This window comes from Eretmochelys imbricata, chromosome 2 (genome assembly GCF_965152235.1).
Source record: "Eretmochelys imbricata isolate rEreImb1 chromosome 2, rEreImb1.hap1, whole genome shotgun sequence".
NCBI lineage: Eukaryota > Metazoa > Chordata > Testudines > Cheloniidae > Eretmochelys > Eretmochelys imbricata.
This window is the reverse complement of record NC_135573.1, coordinates 178,387,360-178,409,388: the sequence shown is the minus strand read 5'-3', so window position 1 is coordinate 178,409,388 and position 22,029 is coordinate 178,387,360. Positions and strand designations below refer to the sequence as shown.

General features: G+C 41.2%; 1 protein-coding gene across 3 annotated transcripts in view; it reads right to left on the bottom strand.

Moving 5' to 3' along the window:
- VPS41 (VPS41 subunit of HOPS complex) overlaps positions 1-22,029 on the bottom strand; it is a 166,893-nt gene that overhangs the window by 55,645 nt on the left and 89,219 nt on the right. For all 3 annotated transcript variants that reach the window (XM_077811011.1, XM_077811010.1, XM_077811012.1), the window contains 4 exons: positions 16,060-16,157; positions 12,673-12,802; positions 6,012-6,127; positions 123-179 (listed from right to left, as the gene is read on the bottom strand). In XM_077811011.1, the coding sequence (XP_077667137.1) occupies positions 123-179; positions 6,012-6,127; positions 12,673-12,802; positions 16,060-16,157 (401 nt within the window). The remainder of the gene's footprint in view (positions 1-122; positions 180-6,011; positions 6,128-12,672; positions 12,803-16,059; positions 16,158-22,029) is intronic.

The window sequence follows — 22,029 nt, the reverse complement described above, 5'->3', positions numbered from 1 at the left end:
TCTGGAATAATGTGGCCAGATGAATATAATAACCAACATTCCTATGAGGAATATAAAACACCATGCAGTGTTTTAAAGAGCAAAAAAAAATTTTTTTTTTATTTTGTAGTTTTTAAACTTACCAAAATCCTATGTTTTTTTATGGTCTTCTGACTGATCTCAGCTGCCATCAAAGCCTCCTATATTCATACGATAGAAAAGTGATATACAAGCCAGATATACAAAACTTCTACATAGAAAGCTCTAGAAGTGCATATATCAATCCCTTTTTATTGTGCCTTGTGTTTGACGCACTAGAATTTTTAATGCCATGGTTGGATGAACAGCTTAGAATTCATACTCAAACAAAAGCAGTCAACCAAAAAGAAAACTGCTTTTGTTTCCATTTGGGTTCACTCCACATTAGTATATTAGGATCAAATTTCAGGACTATGACAATATATAATGCAATACCACTGGTTAATGTTCAAACAAAAATCCGCTAGCAAAACCTATATGAAAAATCTGTTTGAGAAAAGATATAATTTTCTTTATTATACTCAACCAAAATACCTTCTCCAGTCAGAATGGTTTTTTCATTAAGTTTAATTCGTAGTTCTTCCTTTAATTCAAATGTGCAGAAACAGACATAGCTTTTTAAAAGCAAAATGAAAAAAGTGAAAGCTTAATTTAGATTACAACACGAGCCAGTCACTGGCTATTAGCCTCGGAGGGCTTTCACCAAGCCCTAGTCTACACTACAAGTTTAGGTCGAATTTAGCAGCATTAAATTGATTTAACCCTGCACCCGTCCACAGAACAAAGCCATTTTTGTCGACTTAATGGGCTCTTAAAATCGATTTCTGTACTCCTCCCCGACGAGATTAGCACTGAAATCAACATCGGCTGGTCGAATTTGGGTAGTGTGGACGCAATTTGACGGTACTGGCCTCCGGGAGCTATCCCAGAGTGCTCCATTGTGACTGCTCTGGACAGCACTCTCAGCTAAGATGCACCGGCCAGGCAGACAGGAAAAGCCCCGCAAACTTTTGAATTTCATTTCCTGTTTGGCCAGTGTGGCAAGCTGATCAGCACAGGTGACTATGCAGATCTCATCAGCAAAGGTGACCATGGAGTCCCAGAATCGCAAAAGAGCTCCAGCATGGACCGAAAGGAGGTACTGGATCTGATCGCTGAATGGGGAGACGAATCTGTGCTATCAGAACTCTGTTCCAAAAGACGAAATGCCAAAATATTTGAAAAAATCTCCAAGGACATGAAGGACAGAGGCTATCACAAGGACCCGCAGCAGTGCCGTGTGAAACTTAAGGAGCTCAGGCAAGCCTACCAAAAAACCCAAGAGGCAAACACCTGCTTGGGGTCAGAGCCCCAGACGTGCCACTTCTATGATGAGCTGCATGCAATTCTAGTAGAGTGAACAAATGGGGCAGGTTTTCATCAAGGAGAAACAACTACCCCACATCTGTACGTGGACTCCTGCAAGGGAATCTCATGCAACAGGGATGAGGATTTTGGAGAGGAGGAAGATAAAGAGGAGGGGGAGGTTGAAGATAGCGCACACCAGGCAAGCAGAGAAACCGTTCTCCCTGACAGCCAGGAACTGTTTATCACCCTGGAGACAGTACCCTCCCAACCTGGGCTCCCGGACCTTAAAGGCAGAGTAGGCACCTCTGGTGAGTGTACCTTCGTAAATATAATACACAGTTTAAAAGCACGCGTGTTTAATGATTAATTTGCCCTGAAGACTTGGGATGCATTCGCGGCCAGTACAGCTACTGGAAAAGTCTGTTAACGTGTCTGGGGATGAAGCGAAAATCCTCCAGGGACATCTTAATGAAGCTGTCCTGGAGGTACTCCCAAAGCCTTTGCAAAAGGTTTCTGGGGAGGGCAGCCTTATTGCATCCTCAATGGTAGGACACTTTACCACGGCAGGCCAGTAGCATGTAGTCTGGAATCATTGCATAAGAAAGCACAGCAGCGTGTGGTCCTGGTGTTTGCTGGCATTCAAGCAACATCCGTTCTTTATCTCTCTCTGTTATCCTCAGAAGAGTGATATCATTCATGGTCACCTGGTTGAAATAAGGGAATTTTATTCAGGGGACATTCAGAGATGGCCGTTCCTGCTGGGCTGTTTGCCTGTGGCTGAAAAGAAATCATCACCGCTATTAGCCATGGGGTGCGGGGAGGGGTGAAGCCATCATCCCAGAGAATTGGGTGTGGTGGGGGGTTTAGTTGGGTTTGTGCTGCATGTTAACCCGAAAACATCAGCCCCTCCTTTTAAATGGCCAATGTGTCTTTTTCAATTTTACTCTCCCTTTTTTTCCTCCCACAGCTGCAAATGTTTCAACGCTGCCACTAGCATTTCCATCCCAGAGGCTAGCGCAGATAAGAAGGCAAAAAAAACGCACTCGTGATTAAATGTTGTCTGAGCTCATGCAGTCCTCCCACACTGAAAGAGCCCAGCAGAATGCGTGGAGGCAGACAATGGCAGAGTCCAGGAAAGCACAAAATGAACGCAAGGACAGGAGGGACACGCGAGAGGACAGGTGGCGGGATCAAAAGGAGAGGTGGCGGCAGCATGATGATAGGAGGCAGGATGCAATGCTGAGGCTACCGGAGGATCAAACTGATATGCTCCGGAGCATATGGTTGAGGTGCAGGAAAGGCACAGACCGCTACTGCAGTCCCTGTGTAACCAACCGCCCTCCTCTCCAAGTTCCATGGCCTCCTCAACCAGATGCCCAAGAATGCGGGGGGCGGAAAGAGCCCTCCGGGCACCCAACCACTCCAACTCAGAGGACTGCCCAAGCAACAGAAGGCTGGCATTCAGTAAGTTTTGAAGTGATGTGTGGCCTTGTCCTTCCCTCCTCCCCCACCCCACCTGGTGCTTCCCTCCTCCCCCACCCGTCCCGGGCTACCTTGGCAGTTATCCCATTTGTGTGACGAATTAATAAAGAATGCATGAATTTGAAACAACAATGACTTCATTGCCTCTGCAAGCGGTGATCAAAGGGGTGAGGGGAGGGCGGTTGGCTTACAGGGAAGTAGAGTGAACCAAGGGGGCGGGTTTTCATCAAGGAGAAACAAACAAAACTGTCACACCGTAGCCTGGTCAGCCATGAAACTGGTTTTCAAAGCTTCTCTGATGCGCAGCGCGCCCTGCTGTACTCTTCTAACCACCTTGGTGTCTGGCTGTGCGTAATCACCTGCCAGGCCACTTGCCTTAACTTCTCACCCCACCATAAACGTCTCCTCCTTACTCTCACAGATATTGTGGAGCACACAGCAAGCAGTAATAACAATGGGAATATTGGTTTTGCTGAGGTCTAACCGAGTCAGTAAACTGCGCCAGTGAGCTTTTAAACGTCAAAAGGCACATTCTACCACCATTCTGCACTTGCTCAGCCTATAGTTGAACAGCTCCTTACTACTGTCCAGGGTGCCTGTGTATGGCTTCATGAGCCATGGCATTAAGGGGTAGGCTGGGTCCCCAAGGATAACTATCGGCATTTCAACATCCCCAACAGTTATTTTCTGGTCTGGAAAGTAAGTCCCTTGCTGCAGCTGTTCATACAGACAAGAGTTCCTGAAGATGCAAGTGTCATGTATCTTTCCTGGCCATCCCACGTTGATGTCGGTGAAACACCCCTTGTGATCCACCAGTGCTTGCAGCACCATTGAAAAGTACCCCTTTATGTACTGGCTGCCTTGGTGGTCTGGTCCCAAGATAGGGATATGCGTTCCGTCTATCGCCCCACCACAGTTAAGGAATCCCATCGCAGCAAAGCCATCCACTATGACCTGCACATTTCCCAGAGCCACTGCCCTTGATAGCAGCAGCTCAGAGATTGCGTTGGCTACTTGGATCACAGCAGCCCACTCCAAATTGATCCCTGACTGACCAGTAGCTGTCTGGCATTGCAAGCTTCCAGAGGGCTATCGCCACTCGCTTCTGAACTGTGAGGGCTGCTCTCATCTTGGTATTCTTGCGCTTCAGGGCAGGGGAAAACAAGTCATAAAGTTCCATGAAAGTGTCCCTATGCATGCGAAAGTTTCACAGCTACTGGGAATCATCCCAGACCTACAACACTATGCGGTCCCACAGGTCTGTGCTTGTTTCATGGGCCCAGAATCAGCGTTCCATGGCATAAGCCTGCCCCATTGCCACCAGGATGTCCAAATTGCAGGGGCCCATGCTTTGAGAGAAGTCTGTGTCCATGTCCTCATCACTCTCTTCACCGCGCTGCCATCGCCTCCTCGCCAGCTTTTGCAGGTTCTGGTTCTGCATATATTGCATGATAATGCGCAAGGTGTTTACAATGCTCATAACTGCAGTGGTGATCTGACCGGGCTTCATGCTTGTCGTGGTATGGCTTCTGCAGGAAAGCAGAGTTACAGGGGAAGCGGTGGCTGGATGACCACTTTTGCAGACCTACTGCACCGTCTGCTGCCACGACACAACAGCTGAGCGGGCTGCACGCTTACTGTGGTATGGCAAGACAAGAGCAGCTGAATAGAATTGCAGCAGCAGCGGCCCTGCAAGACCACCAGGAGAGCAGAGTGCCAGTGGAAGCAGTGGATGACAACGGTTAGCAGTCCTACTGCACTGTCTGCTGAAAGCAGTATGGCACCTGCACGAAAAAAAGGCACAAAATGATTATCTGCCATTGCTTTCACGGAGGGGCGACTGACGACATGTACCCAAAATCACCCAGCGACAATGTTTTTGCCGCATCAGGCATTTGGAGCTTAACCCAGAATTCCAATGGGCAGCGGAGACTGAGGGAACTGTGGGATAGCTACCCACAGTGCAATGCTCCGAAAGTCAACGCTAGCCTCAGTACTGTGGACCCACTCCACCGACTTAATGCGCTTAGTGCATTAGTGTTGGTGGACACTCAATCAACTGTATAAAATCGCTTTCTAAAAAATCGACTTGTATAAATTCGACCTAATTCCGTAGTGTAGACTTACCCCAAGACACACAAGCTACCACTTGAAAGGTACTTGAGTCTTGTGGGACCCACTGCAGTGTTTTGCATAACTACAGAACTGCATTCACCATTTTGAATTTATTCCTCAGGAGAAACAAATCCTCATGGATGTTTTCAAGATAATCTGCATCGGGGATATCAAAATTTAGTTAACCACAGAAATACGTGCTGAACGTGGACGAGACTTATGTTCTTTTTTCCCAGACGTTTTGAATTTGACTTTAAAACGCATGCATTCAGCTCATTAGTAAATTTAAATTAACCTTTGCAAATGTCTTTTAACAGTCTACAAAGTCCTCTAACTGTTTCACTACAGGAAATCAGAAAACTTTGGTATTGCATTAATATTGCCTATAAGGTTCCACTTAAAGACACATTGCAAATTGTGGAACCAATACTAGGTGCCTAAAATCAGTATTTAGGCACCTAAATAAATGACCAGATTTTTCAAAGAAGCTAAGCACCTTAGTTCCTAGTGTAGTCAATTACCACTGCTGGTGTTCAGCAATTTTCAGAGTCTGGCTACTTTCAGAGTCTGGCAGCAAAAATTGTATATTTGGTCCTAAATTATTTAATACTTTAAAAACTGTGCCACATATAAAAGAAACTACATCTGAGTGTTACCTCTTTCAATATCTAATGTCTCAGAATGGTGACTTCTGATGCACCTAAAGTGAACCTCTTTTCCTTAATCAGTTTGTATGGACCCAACAAATATCTGATTCCCAGTTCACTTCTTCAAAGTCAAATAGCATTACTAATTTTAGTGACATCTAAAACATTCCGAATCAGACACAGACACACCCTTTCCATAAACTACACATGTAAGCTCCAGTCTTGCAAAGATTTACGCAATGGGACTGCATGTGTGAGTAAAGCTACACATATGCTTATGTGATTACAGGATCAGGAACCAAGCTTAAAATAAGGCCTAATCATTCACATGGGATGGCAACATTACTATGGAGAACACCACTTTCAAACATAAGAAATTAAAGATAAAGTGATAAAAATTACTTCATATTTCTTCTTTTCAAGAAGCCAGTCAATGTGGTCATCTTGGTCCCGCTCTTTAGCCACAACAATATCTCTTGGACTAATAATGTAAAACAGCGATTCACCCTCAGAATGCTCTGCAAACACATGACATTTTATTATTTTATTTTCCTAAAGAAAAGCCTTGCATTTTAGTTCATCTTTGGGAGAAAAAAATAAATAGAGATGCAACCAAGACAGCAAGCCGCTTCTGCAGAATATGATGACTTTAGGTGCTGTATGCTCCAATAAATTAAAACTGGTTTAAAAAGCAAAACAGCTTTCAAAACTCACCACAGCTTATTGAAAATTCTGATTCATCCTTTATGTATAAACTTTATGTTGGTTTAGAACACACAGTTATACTGTCAGAGGACTATTATACTACTAAGTCTGCAATAAACCCACCTTCCCCATCCAAGTCAAGGCCATCAAAAGCATAAGTGATAGATGTCATAACCCCGGGGGACTTGGTACGTCATTACAGCAATGCATTTGCAATGCTGTAATTTATAGGCATTCACCAATCATTTAAACCCTTAGTTTGATTAAGCTTGAAGTAAAAACTCACTCAAAAAGGTAAAATCTTGCATAGAAGACGACTGCTCAAAAGTGCATTTCTTTCCCCAAAGCCCGAAAAAAAAAAATCTTCTCAATATTTTGTAGACACAGGGATGAAATTTGCCCTAACGCTATCTATCTATCTATCTATATATATATACACACACACACACAAAACAATTTATTGTACTCAGTATATTCTAAACCATCAAAAAGTTCATACATGGTAGATGAATCAGAATGTTAATTGAAAAGTGGAGCACCATAGTGCGGACCAGCTTTGTGTTTGGGCATAGGTATAAAGCAACCCCAATTCTCTTGATGGGAACACAATGGTTTGAAGTCTGGCAGAGGGTATACTGCATTTGCAATTACTTAAGGGTATGGATGTGCATTCACGTTTGGAAGGCCTACTTTGATTTGAAGTTGACTGTATGAGATACTTGCTGCTGGGTAAGATGTTTAAATCAGACTCGGCTTTGAGACTCCAGAAGGGACCATTATGATCAGTACTTAATTTGTAATGAAAGAGGAGCTGGGACACGAACAATTTTTTAACATTTATAACCGATGCAGGAAGCCTAGAGATGCCGGGGATCAGCCCTAGCAAGCCCTGGCACAAAGCAAGCACTGATTATGATCCTCCTGCATAACATAGGCTATATAATTTCACCCAATTGTTTCTGCATCAAGCCCATAACTTTTGTTTGAACTAGAAAATACCTATTTAGAAAGACAACCAATCTTGATTTGAAGACTTCAGGTAATGGAGAATACACCACATCTTTAGGTAAGTTGTTCCAATGATAGAACTGCCTTCACTGTTAAAAATTTGTGCCTTACTTCTAGTCTGAATTTGTCTAGCTCCAGCTTCCAACCACTGGATCTTGTCATTCCTCTGTCTGCTGGATTAAAGAGTCTTCTGCTATCAAATCTCCTCTCTGTATAGGTACGTATGGGTAGATTTTCAAAAGCACAGGCTAGGTCAGCAGAAGTTAGGATCCCAGTGCCTTTGAAAATCTACCCTCTTATAGCCTGTGATCAAATCACAATCTTCATTTTGAGAAATTAAAAAGATTACGCTTCTTCAACCTCATGCTGTAAAGCAGGTTTTCCAGACCGTTATTAGGCCTTGTAGCTCTTTTTCTGAACTCCCGCCAATTTATAAATATCCTTTTTAAAGTGCAGACACTAGAACTGAGCACAGTATGCCAGGAATGGGCTTACTAATGCCACCTCCCTACTCCTACTCCATATTCTCCAAGGATCACTTTTAGTCCTCTTAGCCACAATATCGCACTGAGAGCTCACATTCAGCTGATTACCCATCATGACCCCCACATCCTCATCAGAGGCGCTGCTTTGTAGGTGATATCCTTCATCCTGGGGACAAGACCTAAGTTCTTTTTTCCTAGATGCCTGTTGTGGTTTTGACCTTAAAACACATGTTTAAATGAGCACAAGTGATCCACATCATTCAGCATAATCTACCTGTATTTATTATTTACCATTTCACCAATCTGTATGTCATCTTCAAACATTGCCAGTAAAGATCATATATTTTCTTCTGGATCACTGATAAAAATATTGGTTAGCACTGGGCCAAGAACACATGGCAACAGAATCTCATGATAAACAACCCAACTGGATGATGATTCCACCTCAATAATTACTTTTTTGAGATCTGTCAGTCAGTTTTTAATACCCTTACTGTATTCTGCATTGTTTTTGTACAGTGCTAATTCTTTTAATCAGAAGAAGATAGCGCAATGGTTAGGGTGCTATTTTAAGCCCTGGTTTACACTTGGGGGGAGGAGGGGGAAATCGATCTAAATTACGCAACTTCAGCTACGGGAATAACGTAGCTGAAGTTGACATACTTAGATCGACTTACCGTGGTGTCTTCACAGTGAGTCGATTGCTGCCGCTCCCCCGTCAACTCTGCCTGCACCTCTCACAGCACTGGAGTACAGGAGTCGACAGGAGAGTGCTTGGGGGTCGATTTATCGTGTCTAGATGAGACACGATAAATCGACCCCCGCTGGATCGATCGCTGCCCACCCGATCCGGCGGTTAGTGTAGACATACCCTAAGACTTGGGAAACCCAGGTTCAATTTCCTACTCCACCACAGATCTCATATATGACCTTGGGCAAGTCACCTAGGATGAGATTTTTAAAGTTATTTAGGTGCCTAGAGATACAGATAGGCTCGCCCTAGGATTTTCAGAAGGGCCTAGCCATTTAACTACCACTGAAATTCGGTGCATTTAGATGCCTGAATAACTTTAAATAGCTGGCCCTTAGTGTCTCTGTGCCTCAGTTTCCCATATGTAATATGCGGATAACAGCACTTCCCTACCTCACAGAAGCGACGTGCAGATAACACAATGGATAAAAACCTACACTGTTTTCAAAAATAATATAAATTATATATTTAAATAATATATTATTTAAGTTAAATGCATTTTTAAATAAACTTATTTAAAATTAAATTTGAAATTATCACAAAAACGGTTACTATCCTGTTCTGTAACTATTGTTCTTTGAGATGCATTGCACATGTCCACTGCACTTCAGGTGCAGAGCCGGAGCTGTTTTTTCCTTAGTCCAGACAGTGCATGCGCCTTCATATGCTCACACTGCCAGCTGATGGTATAAAGAACAGAGCTGCCCCTGGTCCCTCTCAGTTCCTTTTGACTAGATAGACTCCTAGATAGAAGGGAAGGAGGGTGGGCTGAGGAATGGACATGTGCAAAATATCTCAAAGAACAACAGTTACACAACAGGTTAGCAACCGTTTTTTCTTCTTTGAGCGATTGCATGTGTCCATTCCACTTCAGGTGACTCACAAGCATTTAAGACTAGAGGAAGGTTTGGGAGTCTAGCTGAACAACAACTGAAGAACTACTCAACCAAATTTGACATAGTTTCTGGATTGCAAGGCTATAGCATAGTGCTTTGTAAAAGTATGCACCAATGACCACGTTGCAGCTTTACAAATGTCTCTTAGAGGTACCCGAGCCAGAAAAGCCACAGAAGCTGTTAGGGATCCTGTGGAGTGAGCTACAAACCTGCTTGGTGGATGTACTATGGCCATGTCGTAGCACAAACTTATGCAGGATGAAATCCACCAATATATCCTCTGCATAGAAACTGGGAGGCCTTCCATCCCCTCTATAACTGAAACAAACAGCTGGTTAGATCTTCTAAAAGATCTAGCTCTGTTCAAGTAAAACACTAATGCCCTTCTGATATCCAAGGTATGAAGCCTCTCTTCATTCTTATGAGAACATGGCTTAGGAAAAAAGGATGGTTAGTATACGGCTTGATTAAAGTGGAACTTCCAAACTACTCAGTGAAGGACTTTGAATGAGGACATAAATATACTTTGTCCCTACAAAAAAACATGTATGGAGGGTCAGCAACCAGGGCATGTAACTCTGTCACCCTCCCCATGGAGGTAATGGCCACCATTACCATCTACCATCATAGACAGATGTAACAAAGAAGTGATGGCCATTAGCTCAAAAGGCAGACCCATTAGCATTGCCAATACCAAAATGAAGTCCCAGAGACAAGTGGGATCTGCTATTAGAGATGTAAAGCCTGACCAAACCCCTTAAGGGTCTCATGGTTATAAGGTCAGAAAACACTGATCCGCCCCCTGTTGGTGGGAGGAATGCAGAAATAGGAGCCTGATTGTCTTCATAATGGCTCAGGACCTACTAGGTGACTTTGCAGCAGGAGGAACAGTAGAAGATTTTGAAATGGGAGATATACCACAGGGATTCCAAAAAGTCAGTGGGGTGGCACAGGACCCCAGCCATAACTGTTCCATGGGTACTGGTCTCTGGAACATCTTCCAATCAGATAGGTACCAAGCTCTTCCTGCTGGTGGCGATGACTGATGAGGCTTCCTGTCATGGAAAAGTGGTGCATACAAGGTAACCTTGGACTCCAAGTCATATCCAGAGTACTCTGACAGCCACAGTGCTGTGCCACTCTGTTCCAGAGACTGCAAATGTCTGCCAGATGATGCCAGTACTGGGAAGAACATACCAGGTTTACAACTGGATTGAACAGGGCAAGAAAGAGTTGGACTAATGACAGCGGGGAAAGACTTCAGTAAATAAGTCCACATGCTCAAACTACAAATCATTGATGGAAATGAGGGAGTCCTTTATTACACTGATCAATTGCACCACGTGGTAAAGGCAAATGCACTGCCCTGATGGATCTGCTACAGGAAAAATATCTTCTCTGGCTCTGGTGCGCTGGGCACACATACACGTGAAACAGAGTGGACATGTGCAATCACACGAAGAAGAGCCTACATTAACTCCTAAACTTATTATAATCTACTAAAATAATTTAAATGGTTTAAATGAAACACAAAAATATTAAGATGTACATGCTTGCTGCCAAGTTTTAAAAAAAGCCACATAACTGAACTGGTAAAATCACTGGATAAACACCCGGAAGAAGAGTTTGTTGAAGTGCTAAACAAGCTTTTGACATTAGTCCCTTCTACAAGTGCACAGACAACATTTTCTTTATTTCAGTTTATTCAACTAGTTCAGTTTAATGACTAGTTCATTCAAAGCTAAGGAACCAGTTGGGAGTTGAAAAATCAGGAAAGCTTGTTTTCCCTCTTCCAATCGCTACGGAAAAAATGTGGGTGCAAGAGGATAAGATCTACTAGTTCTAAAATCCGGAAGAATATGGTGACCAGAAACTGTCAGTTCAATTCATTTACTAGAAACAATACTTCCTTTGTTTAAGTAAGTCAGTTAGCTTTAAATGCAAAACGCTTTTTGATAAGCTTTGTTTTTCTTATGTATCCAGCACTTAAGGTAGTTTTATTTAATAAAAAACTAAAATGCTGCTTTAGTGTATTTTTAATTGAATTTCCTTCCACACAGAGTTTGACACGATTCACCATTTTCTAACATAATAAAAAAATTATAATCTGAATAAAGGTAAATTAAGCTATATAAATCTGCATAGATATAGTGTATTCTCCTAGTTAGCAAGAAGAAATTCCAAATTGGGGGTAAAGACTATATTTAGTTGCAAATAAACATGTTTTTAATAGTTACCAATTAATGTGAAATCAACCTTTCTTAAGGAAAATAACTTAAAAGTACCAATGCAACACACAATTAAGACCAATGATTTAAATCCAGATTTCCTGCTTGCTGATCTAAATAATGATTCAAATAGGTGATTTAAATTGCATTGATTTAAACCAATCCCCCCTGGAGGATCAATACATTAAAGATTGCGAGGAACACAGATTCTATGGTAACCAGGGCCACAGAAGTACCTCGGTTAGCCAGAGAATGCCTTGTCGTACTAAGTCAAGTGCCTTACAAAAATTTAAGTAAACTGTTAGTGCAGTTCCCGTTAATCAACCAAACGTGCAATCTCAACAATAAACTATATCAATTTGTATGACAAGTCCTATTTTTCTATTAAGTCTGTTGACCAGCATTAATTATGCTACCCTCTAAGTCTTCATTGATGGCATCCTATATCCTGCATAGAACAGAAGCACCAGTCATGGACCAGGAGTCCATTGTTGTTGGTTCTGTACCGATGCAGAAATTATATGACAAAATTAGTTAGTAGAGTTTAACCCAGATGTTGCGGACAAACCTCATTGGCAGCATTGGTACAGATGGCATTATTTTGTGGTTAAATGTGTAACTTAATATATGTAATCTACATAATTAAATATTCTCAACATATAATACCTTCAGGATACCCAAGGCAACCAAGCAAATGCAACACAGCCCAGGGAATGTTATGTTGGAACTTTAATTTTTTAATATCTTGACATTTTGTAATTTTAACTTAGCAACATTAGCATTGCATTAAGTCATGTTTTTGCAGTACACAGAACAATTGCCATAGATAGATATTGACAGAGGCACTAGAGGATATGGTAGCAATTTAATGTTTTGACTTTTGTGAGAGTAATTAGTCAAGGCTGTTTCTTTACCACCACCTCCCCCCCTCCCGCAAAAAAAAAAAACAACAACCAAAAACCCCTAATAAGAGATACTGAAACTTTTCACCTAAATGATAATCTCTACATTCGTTTTCTTGGAATCCTCGAACAGTCAGAGCATCAGAGGAGATCTCTTCACAAGACTCAGGTAGGGGTTGAATAATATCCAGTCTAGGTCTTGCACAACATTCCATTTCCTGGGAAAAATTCAACCACAAAAATAGGTTATGCAATTTGTCCTCTTTATATCAACTGATGTTCACCTGAGAACAAGATTTAAATACCAACTTCTGCCACTGAGTTTTCCAGAAGGATACCCATTGTCGACAATAGACATGCCCAAATTGTCAGTATCAGACTTAAATTCCCAGTTCTCTGTAGCTATGAAGTGGTTATGCCCACAAGAAACAAACAGCTGAAATCTTCCTTCACTGTGTTTTGTAGATTTATACAATTATGTCACCATCTGAGAAGAGTGGAGTGAAATTTCTACACTGTGAATGGAGCAGAGACGACAGGGGAAAAAACTTTCCACAAATATTCATTCAAATTTGAAAGCAAATTTCAATTTAGCCATGTCTCACTACCCTTTCATGTTCACTTTTTGCAAACAGAGTTTCGTGAAAAATGATTTTAGCTCAAATATTCACCAGATATGAACTTCAAATTTTGTGTTCAACTGTAAATTTTGCAGTTCATAATTTGTGTGCTGTTGATTAGTTTTTGTACATAAATCACAAAGAATTATTATTTGTTCCTATTCTTTCTTTGGTTTGCCCTTAAGTTATGTAACCAACACAGAGCAAAATGCACGTCACAAATGACTACACAAATAGAATTTTACATTGTGTTAGGTACATAAGTTATAATTGCATGTTAGTGATTCCACAGCTAAGGCCACACAGAGATTTGCACTTACCAAACAATTTTTAATCTTTGATGTATGTACGAATAATACACTGTATCTTAACCAAATACACAGCACTCACTCAGAGTATGGAATTAATTTTCTAGAATTCAAAATGAAATGGATTATCTCAGACTGATTAAACAGATTTTTAAGTGGGCTCTACCACTTGTTTCTGGGGGTGCATCCAACCTCATTTGGTTCCATCTAGCAAATAAAATTCCTGATTTTTGAGATTTGAAAAGTAGCTTACTTCTAGATGATTGCAAAAGTTACTAATGTGTAAATTTGTGATTTAATAGCACTAGTCATATTCCTAATGGCATCATAATGATGGTCACCTAGTATATTTATCAACCAATGGACTTTGAGAACCTGAGTTTTCAGTTAAAAAAATTAACTAGTGGGCTAGATCTTCAGCTGTGTCCAATCCCTGCAGAGACACAGCCCCACGAAGGGGAAGGTTGCAGCAACCTGATTCTGGGCTTAACTGTATACTGGGGCCAGTCCCAGGTTTTTTTTGAAGCAGGGTGGATTTCAGTCTAAATTTATCCTTTAAGCATCCAGTCAAAGCAGGAGCATATTAATCTGAAAGTAATCCAGAATTCTTGATACACTGATGAGCTCGAGTAATTGGAACATAGCGAGTCTGTTCTGAGTATTTGTGGGTCGAGTGGCATAAAGTTTGGGACTGGACTTTCACGTGTGGTTAGTTATTTTCTGATTTTGGGATCAGGTGAAACTACTGGCTTTACAGCCTTGTATTTTTAATTGTGCCAAGGCCCCAGCACTGTCACTTAAAAAAAAAAGTAGTTATGAATCAAACTCAATAATGGAGTACTTAGTGAAGCTGCTACCTGTGCTTTCCCATCAGCATAGGTACTCCACATCCCCGAAAGGTGATAGCTGTGTCAATGGGAGAAGCCCTCCTGCTGATGCAGCACTGTCTACATCGGCAGTTCGGTCAGTATAACTGCATTGCTCAGAGGGTGGATTTTCTACACCCCTGAGCAACATGTTTATACCAACGCAAGTTTGTAGTGTAGACCAGGGCTAAGAAGTGGTCAGCTGAAGTCACTGGTTCAAATCTAATCCTAGTTTGTAATGACTGAAAGTTATTTGCCAGTCCTGAAATGAGTTGGTGGGCTCATTAGTTCACAACAAACAGAATTCTACAACACGGAGATCATCACTGATGGTAACTGTCACCATTGCTGGCAATCACAGCAGAGAGACCAAACTGATAGGTCCTTGAGACTGAACTACTTTATCCCCCCTTAAAGACATGTCTCTCTCCAGGTCATAGCAGAGGTATATAGGCAGGACAGCAAAAGGAACCTTTCACAGCATTTGCTCACCCTTTGTATGTTTGCTTTGGACAATTAGAGGGGTCCAGTTTTATCAGCTTGGCATCTTTCACAAAAACACAAAACAAATGCAAATACATTCAAAATCTCTCCGCTATGATCTATTATTGCTTGACCTGAAATTCTCTTTCCCTCCCTGTTCCCTGAAGTAGTCAGAATTTCTTTCATCGTTCTCATTTAACTCTTGCTTTATCCCAGCTCTTTTCCAATACTACTTTTTCATTAACAATGACTTCCAATTTCCTTGCTTACTAGCATTTCACTCTCCCATTTCCCTTTTCATTTGTTACCTTGCTTCCTTTCAAAAGACTCTCTCACATCAGAGGAATTACTGTACTATCTCTCTCGGAAGAAGCTGCTGTGGCATTTTTATTTTTTTGCCTTAAAATAAATAAATAAAAAATACTAATCTGACATCCTGCAATAGGGCTAGAAGCTAACCCTATTGATTTCAATAGGTTTGAGCATTAGTTTGAGCCTACAGCACTTCATTGCCTAGCAACATGTGCACCCAGTTGCTTAAGGTTACTATAGCGATGACTGTCTAACGCAGGCACGCTATCAAAGAGATGATCAAGAACATCTGCCACTCTTATATTGGGGCTTCAAGGGCTTTCCTTTCCCCACTTTTTAGGTCTATTCTGAAACAAATATACGAGGCAGGCATGGTTGTTTCCCTCCTGGTAGCGATATTAATTCCAAGTGCTATGTATTTACAAAAATATACAGTGCACAAACCAGATGTCTCAGAGGCGAAGGAAACAATCAACCACTCTTCCAGTAATTTCCACTGCCCCAAATACACTGACTCCTATTGTTAGAGCTGATCAACTTCACTCTCTCATTCCTGAAAATGCACAGTGTCAGCAAGTTGCCTGTCCTTTCAGCTGGATGTATCCTTCATTCCTTCTCATACACAAACACCAGAAAAGATTGAGAGAGAGGCTTTCTTTGTTCCCCCCAAGGAACAAAGGAGACCAGACAGCAGGACCTCTAAAAGGTAAATACACTAGACTTCAACATAACCTCTGTAGACCTTATTTTATAAGTCAAGGAAATTGTATCCATTGTTCATTACAGACTCAGCTAATGAAGAATCATTTCACAGATAATCATTGAGTCTAACTTAAACCTGAGGAGGTTTTGCACTCCTGTGCAACTGTAACACCAAAGTAATTACCGTTTTCTCAGAAACCTCCTTTACGTATGAAAGTACAACAAGCTGGTCGCAGAGAGGTGCAAGTCCACTGATGTAGAATTCAGTATCGAACTGGAAAACTGCAACACAGGAAAGACACAGATTTATATAAGAGCATGATCCACTCTCCCAGAAAAACATGGATCTGATTTTCAGAGGTGGCCAGCTGTACATGCTCAGCATCTCAAATAAATCAGGCCCACGGTATATAACAAGCCTACAGTACTCCTTGTTAGACTCACTGGGTGACAGAAGATTGCAACTTGCAAATGAAACTAAATTAAGGGTTAGGAAAAGAAACATTTTTGGGCTCCATCATATGCTATCGCTGTGATTTTTATAAGCAGAATCAAGATTTTTTAAAAAAAGAAAATGTTTGCTGATATTTCCTTCTTTGGCCTGATTTTTAAAACTGAAAATGAATTTCCAAGATCACTCCTGAACCCAGGGGATTTGAACGCTGACTGTAATTGTGCTGGGGGAAGGGGTTGCAAAAAACAGTTGAATGTTTATTTTTAAAAAAAGTTTTGTTTCAGTATACAGTGAACCACATCATATACATCACCTGAAATGGAAATAAATTACATATTTTTTTTCTTCTGCTCAGTTTACATTTGTACATTTAACATCAGGGAGCACTTTGCTGCTTTTTCTCTCTTTGATCCTTGCCCACCATATAGGTAACATAAATATACACAGAGAAGATCTGTAAGTGATTGCATTTGGACTAGCAAGGTGCATTTTATATAACCCTATGTGTAGATCCCGGGCACAGTGATTTTCATTTCCATTTTAGAAGAAACTGAGCACAGATAATGAATGTGTTGCCATTAGTTACCACTAATTAAATTAGAAGAAGGAAATGCACTGTAATCTTGAGTGATAAAATAAAAGAAAGCTAAAGAAATGATCGTAAAAGAAATGGGGAGGAAAGAGGGGAAATAATCATCCATTAAGTAAGAAAAACTGGTATGAAATAAGAGTTAAATGTAACATTTGTCTCTAAAGGAATAAGCAAATACATATAAAAAAAATTAACACAGACACTGTGACATCATTGTGGGATGAATGCATCACATAAGGTTAACAGTCAATCAACAATATCCCTGGGTAGAATATGCTGACATTTTTAATCCTCTAGGCAATTATTTTGTTCCGTCCTGCAAGATTGACAATGCTGCTGGGAATATATCACATGTTTTGAGTGCTGATTTTAGAGTAGCTGATGTCAGAAACATTATCTACATAATATATCTTGCTCCTGACATTCAATTTAGCATTTAAGGACTGAAAGGAATACTCAAAGCAGAGAGGGAGAACTTGAAGAAGACACAAAATAAAATGGACAAAACGAAAAATGAGGAGGACAGAGGAATATTTATTGACAACTTATCAAATGGTGGCTAAAGAAGATGTCTACTGCTCTGAGAGACATTTAAAGAAGACTGAGGATTCAATTTGGGGGAAGAACATGGCGCTTAGTGACATCTCTAGAAAGAGCCTGGGTAGAACATTCTAAATAATCTAATTTCCATTGACTTTCAAATGGGACTACAGTTCCTAAATCAATTTGGCACTTTTGAAAACGTTACCCTATTTGTCCACCTAGCTGTGAAGATGGGATAAACCAAAACAGCAGTTGGGCAAGATGAAACAGAATGTTGCAGTAAGTTTTGTTCTCAGAGTTTAATTTTTCTGGTTTCAAGATCAGCTTCTCTATAGCTCATCCTCCTCAAGAGACCTTGTTGAAATACAATGCTATAGTTCTCTTGCTACAGCCTTGAACAAAGAACATCTAGTACAAATGCTTCTTGTTTATCTGATAAAAGACTTTGAAACAGCTAGTCAAAAGGCTTTTATTGAACAGATTACAAACGTTATAGCCATACAGAACACAAGGTACGTAGTGAGCCAAATTAACCTAACCTTACAGGTAGTTTGTTATGAGAGAAAGAACCACCCAACGAATAGCTATTCAAGAATTGTTATTAATTTGAACAAGATCATGAAACTATTAAACCAAAACAAGCATCTATATGCATTATGAGACCACATCCAAGTAAAACGTATTTATGATTAAGGCTTACAGGAACCAAGATGCAAGACACACTGATTCAGATCAGTTCTGCTCTATGTTAGTCTGTCAAAAAAAAAAAAAAAATACTGAAAAGTGAAAAGCAGGCTGAAATCCTTGATCTTGTCCATTTAAAAAAAAAGGCTAATGCAATGAGGTGACAAGATACTGTGCTGCATCTTTTACCAAATTAATCACATAAAACTGGTTTAAGTGCATAACTGTTAATATTTCACGTTTTAAAGATGCACAACAATGCTGTAGACCAGTGGTTCCCAAACTTGTTCCGCCGCTTGTGCAGGGAAAGCCCCTGGCAGGCCGGGCCGGTCTGTTTACCTGCCGCGTCCGCAGGTTCAACCGATTGCGGCTCCCAGTGGCCGCGGTTCGCTGCTCTAGGCCAATGGGAGCTGGCCCACGCCACTTCCAGCAGCTTCCATTGGCCTGGAGCAGCGAACCGCGGCCACTGGGAGCCGCGATCGGCCAAACCTGCGGACACGGCAGGTAAACAAACTGGCCCGGCCCGCCAGGGGCTTTCCCTGCACAAGCGGCGGAACAAGTTTGGGAATCGCTGCTGTAGACAAAAACTAAAACTAAAATGCTTGTTTCACTTATTTAGTTGCACATAGTTTCCCTTGTTACGCTACAGGCATATTGGATGAAATCCTGACCCCGAAGAGTCAATGAGATTTTTGCCATTGATTTCAATGGAGTCAGGATTTCACTCATCATCTACTAAGATGAGAAAGCAGAAGACTAAACTAAACTGGCATAGGGAATTCACTCACAACCTAACCTTCCCATATCTTAACTTTGGGGGGAACTGATATAGGAGAGCACAGAATGTCTCCAGTCTTTCCTATGTTACAGGTTCGAGGATGGTCTTCAACTATTAGCACAGTTTCTGGCTAGACTATGTAAGCAATACAAAACAGGTCACAAAATATCACATGCTGATCTGAGCTGTTTTCAGATTCATACAATTGCATCCAACAGAAAATAAAAGTGATCATTTAGTCACAGTGGGTAAATTCACCCTTGTATAGAGGGGCCAGTAAAAGACCTATGCACCACTTCAGTGTCTCTCAAGCTCTCTTTTGAGGGCTTAAGTGATGTACATGTGATGTGCTATCATCTGCACAGGGTTGAATTTTACCAAGAAAAAGTTAACATCCATTCTTTTAGGCACATTGCTAAAAGTGCCTAAAATCTTGAAATATAAGCATTAAGTAAAATAAAAAATATGTATGTGATTTTGTAACATTAATGTTTGTGATTGGAAAGACCCATTTCTAAGAACCTGCCTGGACATTTTAAGTATTTCAATATTTACAGTAAGCTCTCTTTCTTTCATTACCCACCCAAAGGGTAGCTAATTTCTTTGTATTATTTTTGTAAAGTGATAGTATCTCAAGGACGGAAGCATTTCCAGCCAGCAGAGAACCTGAACAGAAGAAACTACCAGACATTTCTAGGTTAAAAGATGTCAATTGTGATTCAAAATTAGGAAGGAAATGAAACTAGTTTTTAACAGTACATGAGAGGCCATGCATCAGAAAGCAAGTGCTCAACAGGAACTCTGCCTTTTTGTGCAAGTACAGTGAAATAGTCAACATGGGAATCCTATATTTGTACTCAAAGGCAGCAGTGTGCCTCTACAGTTCACTGTAATTCTTCTCCTGAAATTACATCATGTCCTACATGAGCAATAAAGTGACTACCTACTAACTGAGAATGCATTCAAATGACATTCTAATAAAACATTATTTTACTTGAGTTTCCATAGGAGGAGTACTTTATAGGATATAACTGATACCAAATGTCAGATTCTGTGTGTACCCCAGACTTGGCATCAGTACAAGATTTTGCACAGGATACACAAGATGGGTTTTCCACTTGGAGCTCAAAACCCCAAGGAGAGTTACAGACTGGTTCCATGGCTCACAACCAACACATGGGTAGATTGGGAGAGAAGGTGGTCTCAAAACTTTCTGTTGTAACATGGGAAGGTTCAGAACTAGTGGGGCTAGATAAAAAAAAATCACCAATCAACCACTCCTGACCTGGCCGGAAAGACACAAACTGAAGGATTAAGTATTTTCACTACTTTGACGTAGAATATGATTTCATTAGCTAGGGTTAGGGCTGGTTAGTACCTGTCAACACTGAATTAGATGGTGTGATCAGAAAGCAAGAAATATTATGCTAGATAAAGCTGGGGCTCTGTTAAACCCTTCATGATTAACAGCTGTCACCTTACTGGATACGGATGTAGAGTGGAATCAAATGGAAAACTTGCTCTTAAAACAAAACACTCATTACTTATTACAGACTCTCAAATTAGAAATGGAAGAGAACAATTAGGTCATCTAGTCCATCACCTTGGCAGTGCAAGATGGTCCCTATGTTAAAAAATGTAGTGCATAGTGTAATGTCAGCATTAAGACTGGCTGTATAACTGTACTACCCAGAATACATAGCATTTATGAAACATTTACATCACTTTCATGGAACTAAGCAAATCCTTATCTACGTCTTCCCCAATACTGCCGAGTACTTTACTTTGTGAAATGTAGCAACATATTGTACTACTGCCGAAAACATCCCATCACTTTTTATTATTTCACAGCAATTAAGTCATCAATGGGAACATTTCCCACCATTTACAGCATATATTTCTCCAGACAGAGGCCTATAGTTAGGGCCCTACCAAATTCATTGCCATGAAAAACCTCATGGATTGTGATATCTCATAGAATCATAGAATATCAGGGTTGGAAGGGACCTCAGGAGGTCATCTAGTCCAACCCCCTGCTCAAAGCAGGACCGATCCCCAACTAAATCATCCCAGCCAGGGCTTTGTCAAGCCTGACCTTAAAAATTTCTAGGGAAGGAGATTCCACCACCTCCCTAGGTAACGCATTCCAGTGTTTCACTACCCTTCTAGTGAAAAAGTTTTTCCTAATATCCGACCTAAATCTCTCCCACTGCAACTTGAGACCATTACTCCTTGTTCTGTCATCTGCTACCACTGAGAACAGTCTAGAGCCATCCTCTTTGGAATCCCCTTTCAGATAGTTGAAAGCAGCTATCAAATCCCCCCTCATTCTTCTCTTCTGAAGACTAAACATCCCCAGTTCCCTCAGCCTCTCCTCATAAGTCATGTGTTCCACTCCCCTAATCATTTTTGTTGCCCTCTGCTGAACTCTTTCCAATTTTTCCACATCCTTCTTGTAGTGTGGGGCCCAAAACTGGACACAGTACTCCAGGTGAGGCCTCACCAATGTCGAACAGAGGGGAACGATCACGTCACTCGATCTGCTGGCAATGCCCCTACTTATACATCCCAAAATGCCATTGGCCTTCTTGGCAACAAGGGCACACTGTTGACTCATATCCAGCTTCTCGTCCACTGTAACCCCTAGGTCCTTTTCTGCAGAACTGCTGCCGAGCCATTCGGTCTCTAGTCTGTAGCGGTGCATTGGATTCTTCCGTCCTAAGTGCAGGATGTCCTTGTTGATCCTCAGATTTCTTTTGGCCCAATCCTCCAACTCGTCTAGGTCTCTCTGTATCCTATCCCTACCCTCCAACGTATCTACCACTCCTCCCAGTTTAGTGTCATCTGCAAACTTGCTGAGGGTGCAATCCACACCATCCTCCAGATCATTTATGAAGATATTGAACAAAACCGGCCCCAGGACCGACCCTTGGGGCACTCCACTTGATACTGGCTGCCAACTAGACATGGAGCCATTGATCACTACCAGTTGAGCCCGACAATCTAGCCAGCTTTCTATCCACCTTATAGTCCATTCATCCATAGTCCATGCTTCTTTAACTTGCTGGCAAGAATACTGTGGGAGACTGTGTCAAAAGCTTTG